This window comes from Cryptomeria japonica, chromosome 1, assembly GCF_030272615.1.
Source record: "Cryptomeria japonica chromosome 1, Sugi_1.0, whole genome shotgun sequence".
Lineage (NCBI taxonomy): Eukaryota > Viridiplantae > Streptophyta > Pinopsida > Cupressales > Cupressaceae > Cryptomeria > Cryptomeria japonica.
Genome location: NC_081405.1, coordinates 257137056 through 257143020, shown reverse-complemented (window position 1 = coordinate 257143020; position 5965 = coordinate 257137056). Strand labels below are relative to the sequence as shown.

At 38.3% G+C, this 5965-nt stretch overlaps 1 protein-coding gene across 2 annotated transcripts; it reads left to right on the top strand.

Moving 5' to 3' along the window:
• Positions 1 to 878: 878 nt before the first annotated feature.
• Positions 879 to 4035, top strand: LOC131073774 (receptor-like protein kinase THESEUS 1). 2 transcript variants are annotated; one of them, XM_059217030.1, is made up of 2 exons: positions 1322 to 1457; positions 1784 to 4035. In XM_059217030.1, the coding sequence occupies exon 2, from the start codon at positions 1791 to 1793 to the stop codon at positions 3678 to 3680; it is 1890 nt and encodes a 629-aa protein (XP_059073013.1). In that variant the 5' UTR covers positions 1322 to 1457; positions 1784 to 1790; the 3' UTR covers positions 3681 to 4035. The 2 variants fall into 2 exon arrangements, with proteins under 2 accessions (XP_059073011.1, XP_059073013.1); XM_059217028.1 differs by having other exon boundaries at positions 879 to 4035.
• The last annotated feature ends 1930 nt before the right edge of the window (positions 4036 to 5965 follow it).

The window sequence follows — 5965 nt, the reverse complement described above, 5'->3', positions numbered from 1 at the left end:
ATCATTAAGAAAAACTATATGGCAATTATCTATTCAATGTTGTATTCTAGAATGATTCACAACAAAGGCTATATGTATATGTACATGTACATGTATATGTATATGTATGCATGTATGTATGTACATGTGTGTGTGCACGCGCGCGTGTGTGGATGCATATGTATGTGTGCATGCGCTTGTGCTTGTGTATGTGTATGTGTATATAAATTTTCAAATGACAATCATTTTAAACATCAATTTACCTATTTCCTCTTTGTGAGGGCACCCACAATTTATTAAGATTAATGTTAGCAAAAATTGTCATTGAAAGTGAATGCAGAATCTCCTCAATAAAATCTATATCTATTCCAATTCAAATGACAACACATCTTATAGTTTAAATTGAAATCATAAACCACTTTTAAGAAATACATATTGACATAATATAAAATGAAACAAATACAAGACAAGATCAATGTCAATATCATTATCATTACCACAAAAAACATAATAACAAATCCCAAACAATTCACACATAAACTTCAAACACAACTTAATACTAACAATATGAATACAAATTATTTTCTACAACTACAAAAAAAAATCGTTAACATGTATATTTAACACTATTAACAAATATAAACTACCTACAAACAAATATAAACCAAAACAAAAATACATTTTACTAAATACAAACCAAACCAAAACCATGGCTAACAACCTTATCAATAAAACCATGACCTAAACCTCACATTGCCTAAACACTATAAACATGAATACAAATCCTCCTCTACAAACATGAATACAAATCCTCCTCTACATTTATAACTGGGCCACTAACATATATTCATCACAATAATTTAAAAAAAAAAAAACTAATAAATCTGTACGTTCACAAAACTCTCATCGACTTCCTGACCCCCTTTACTTCTCCAAGAAACGGAACGAACTTGAACCAGGTTCCGGCAAAAGCCGACACCGACCTCCATAGTGTCTTTTAGAATTCTCTAAATGGTTCCCTTTTGATACAGGCCCTTTTTCCTTTTCTCGTTTGGTAAAGAAGATTGGCAACAGACCCAGCTAAACTTTCAGCAGCAACTGCACCATTGATGCTGATTCTTTAATGTAGCTTTATGTCTAAAAACCCAAATCTTGACAAACCTTGAGAGATGGCTCTGAGATCAGTACATATTTTCGCCATACTTCTCCTCTGTTTCATACAGACACAATGTGAGAAAACCTTCATCCCTACAGACAACTACTTAATCAGGTGCGGAGCAGCCAGCCCAACAGAACTAACCGATGGGCGAACATTCCAGACAGAAGAAAACTCAGCTTCAGTTAGAAGGTCCTCACCTGGCCAGGCGGTTACAGCATCCGCCAGTTCAAATGTCGGTTCAGCTCTCTACATAACTGCCCGAGTATTCACCTCCCGGGTTTTTTACGAGTTCAACATCAAAAAACAGGGCGAACATTGGGTACGTCTATATTTCTATCCCATCTCCAACAATACCCACAATCTCAAATCAGCTGTTTTTAGTGTCACAACAGACAAGTTCTTTTTACTCAGTTCCTTCAGTTTTAAAAACCGTGGTGGCAACATCTATTTGTTAAAGGAATACATCATCAATGTCGATTCAAACAATCTAAGAATCATTTTTTCTCCTGCTAATAATTCGCTGGCATTTATCAATGCCATTGAGGTTGTTTCGCTCCCTGATGACCTTGTTCCAGAGAAAGCTCAGGCCATTAGGCCTCTTGAGATTGGTGACCTTAATGGGTTGTCTATGGAAACTGTGTACAGGATCAATATGGGAGGACCCCAGTTGGGTTCCAAGGACGATGCTCTTTTCAGAACCTGGGAGTCTGATCGGAAGTATTTGGATGTGGAAAGTGCTGCTAAGAATGTTTCTACTGAACCCAGGTTTATTAACTACCCACAAGTGTTTGGTTATGAAATCGCCCCTCCCAAGGTTTATGCAACTGCAGAGGAAATGGGAGACGCTGTCACTGTAAACCCAAATTTTAATATCTCCTGGAGCTTCAGCGTGGATCCACATTTTAACTATTTTGTTCGGATGCATTTCTGTGACTTTTTGAGCAAGACTCAGTACCAGATGTATTTCAATGCTTATGTTAATCACCAATCTGCATTGATGGATTTTGATATCACTGGCAAGACAGGGGGGTTGTCTATTCCGATATATAGGGATTTTGTTGTTAATGGATCAAAAGAACTTCGCATTGCAGTTGGACCTTCTAATACCCAATTAGGTACTGTCAATGCCATTCTCAATGGATTGGAAGTTATGAAGATGAGCAATGCAATGGGAAGTTTAGATGGGCTAAATGGTGTAGACGGGGTTGCTCCTCTGGAATCCAAAAGGAAGATGAAGGAGTTGTTTCCTATTGTGGGATTTGTTGCTGGAGCTTCTGCTTTCCTGGGATTGTTAGCGGCAGGTTATTGCTTTTTTTCCCGCACAAAGGGGGAGTCAAAGCACAGTCCCTCTGCCTGGCTGCCTCTACCCCTTCATGGGGGAAATTCGGAAACCATGGCCAGCAAAGTTTCCACAGGCTCCCACAAGAGTGGTACTGGTAGCTATGTTTCCTCTGCACCTTCAAGCCTGGGCCGGTTCTTTACATTTGCTGAGATACAAGAGGCTACGAATAATTTTGATGAACATTTGATTATCGGTGTGGGTGGCTTTGGTAAGGTTTACAAGGGTGAACTTGAAGATGGTACGAAAGTTGCGGTTAAGCGAGGCAATCCCAGATCAGAGCAAGGCCTTACAGAGTTCCAAACAGAAATTGAGATGTTGTCCAAGCTTCGACATCGTCATCTCGTATCTCTGATTGGGTATTGTGAGGAGCGTTGTGAAATGATTCTGGTCTATGAGTTCATGGCCAATGGGCCACTGAGGAGTCATCTGTATGGGCTGGATCTTCCACATCTATCTTGGAAGCAGAGGCTTGAAATATGCATAGGGGCTGCAAAAGGGCTCCATTACCTTCACACAGGAGCAGCACAGGGAATTATTCACCGTGATGTCAAGACTACAAATATTTTGCTTGACGAGAATCTCCTGGCTAAAGTGGCAGATTTTGGTCTGTCAAAAACTGGACCTACATTGGAACAGACTCATGTCAGCACTGCAGTGAAAGGAAGTTTTGGTTATCTGGATCCCGAATACTTTCGACGGCAGCAACTCACTGAGAAGTCTGATGTGTATTCATTTGGAGTAGTACTAATGGAGGTATTGTGTGCAAGGCCTGCAATTAACCCTGCTCTTCCAAGAGAGCAGGTTAACATTGCAGAGTGGGCAATGCATTGGCAAAAAAGAGGAATGCTTGACCAGATTATTGACCCCCATCTTGTTGGCACAATCAATCCTGAATCTTTACGGAAGTTTGGAGAAACTGCAGAGAAGTGTTTGGCAGAGCAGGGTATTGATAGGCCTGCAATGGGAGATGTGCTATGGAATTTAGAGTATGCTCTGCAGCTACAAGAGACTTCAATGCAAAACGATCCGGATGAGAATAGTACTAATCGCATTGGACATATTCCCCTTCACTTTTCTCATCCAGAGCCTTGTGATAATAGTATCGTTGACAGGGTTAGTGAGAGGGGAAGTGACCGTGAATTAGAAGATACAACAACAAGTGCTGTCTTCTCACAGTTGGTGAATCCTCGGGGAAGGTGACTGCAACGAAAATTCTTTTGAGGGCTTACGAAATGCAGGTTGTTCATTTTTCCAATGAGCAAACATTAGTTTTCCTGTGAAGATTTTTAATGCTTATGTGGATTGTCAGTGTGGGTGTGTTTCCTTACTTCTTCCCTTATTAAGCGGCACTCTGATGGATGTATGTTGCATGATTCGAAGTCCAAATTGGATGCACCCACACTAATTATTTTTGTGCTATTTTCATTAATAGAAGTTTATTTTACATTATGTGTAACATGATCAATCTGCGATTCATAAGTCACAGCTTGTATAGTGAGAACGATACATCTAAATAAACACAAATTTCCTGTGTTGCAAGGAATTTTCTTTCTTATGTTTAAGACGTTAAACTGTTGTTTATCAAAAAACTGCAGCCATCAATTTTTTTGCGAGTATGGATTCATCTCTGGGCCTTTCTTGTCATTTGGGCATTCATTATTCTTGTATTTTGTTTCGACTAATAGAATGAAATGATTTTATTAGATGTTGCCCATTCATGCTGTACCTTTTGTAAGCTTCACTCTCAAGTCCAATTCTTGTAACTTTAGGTCTTTGTAAAATCCTGCCAATCTTATTGCACACAGATTATCCTAGCATTTATTTTGTCTTGGTCTATCTGTGCATTAACAATGTTTCTTATGACCTATAGTTGAGAGGTTTTTGATATCCAAATTCAATTCCATTTCTCGAATGCTTTTTCTGCAGGAACTTTGCTGTGCATTTGTTTTCTTTGCCCATTAAGTAGGTATATTGATAAGAGATTTAGTGTTGTCGAGTTGCCACAGTTAGACATATCAATGGAAGAAAAAGCTTATCTATTTCTCTGCTTTAACATGCGATGTAGCCACATTACATGATATGCTCAAATTGTTCATTTTGCATGGCATGTCGACAACATAAATGGGGCTTTCAGAAGAGATCAGATAATTCTATATTTTTTGTGTCTTTCTCTGTTCTTCAAATAAGAGATATGAACACTAAAGAGCTTCTGGGAAAAACTCTCTGAACTTTTCTGAATCAAAAAAGCTCACACGGTTTTTTGTATAAGCTCGTAAGTGTTAATACAATGGACTGTGGAAATTAAATTTCTCTAATAAGAGATATGGTCAAATAAGCTGACAATTATTTGTCATTCACCATCCATGTCATACATTTCAAGTTAACTAACCAAAAATACTTACCTAATATTTGAGTCCAATCGAATAATTTGATCGGTGCATTAGATGGTGATGAACCACGTCCATGTTTTACTACTAGGATACTATAGGTAGTGGACATCAATCTGTTGTTGACGACACCGTGGCCCTCCTCTATATGCCAAATAAACATGAAAGCAGACGTATGGATTCATTTTTTGTAACTTGCTAGGATAATTTAAAGAAGAAAGAGATTTTTTCTTAATCAATTTACTTGGGCATTTTTGAAATAAGAAATATATTTTATATTGTGGATCATGAATGTTTGTTTAAGTTACAATGGTTTCAATGGATTGCGTCTCCACATGAAGAAGACACAAGATTGTTTTTGCTCAATTTTGTACAAAACAGCATCAACTTCTGGACGTGTGGGATTAAGACCTCAATCTTTACTAAACTGAAAATAGAAGTAATAAAATTGTACGAGAGCAGAATCATATTTCTTAAAGATAAAATAAGGAATCTAGCTAATGGTGCTGCAAAATGATTCTGGTATATAACTTGGAGACCAACTGCTCTCTAAGGAGCCAGTTGTATCAGAGTGACCATTCACCTGTATCCTAGAAGAATAGAGTATGCGTAGGGCCTGCAAGTAGCACTATGAATCATTTGCTCTGATGTAAGGAATAAAAGTGTTTTGGTTGATGAAAATCTCCTGGCTAAGGTCAGAGATTTTGGCTAATCAAAAAAATTAGTTACGCTGGATCAGACTCATGTAGCTACTTACGAGATTGATCATTCACCTTGATCCTAGAAGAAGAGGCTTTCAATATGCACAGGGCCTGCAAGAAGAATTAGGAATCGTTGGCTATGGTGTAAGGATTAAAAAGTATTTTGCTTGATGAAAATCTTCTGGCTAAAAGGTACAATTGTTGTCCGGTCAAAAAGTCGACTTACTCTGGATCAAGGCTCGTTTCAGTTCAACATTTAAAAGCAAATTTCTGTGGCTTGATCCCAAGTACTTCTGCAGCATCTCAGGTGGAAGTCCAATGTGTATTCATTTGGGTTAGTACTAGTGGAGGTACTTCGTTAAAGACCTACATAAAAAGTGCTCTTTAGAGTAAAACC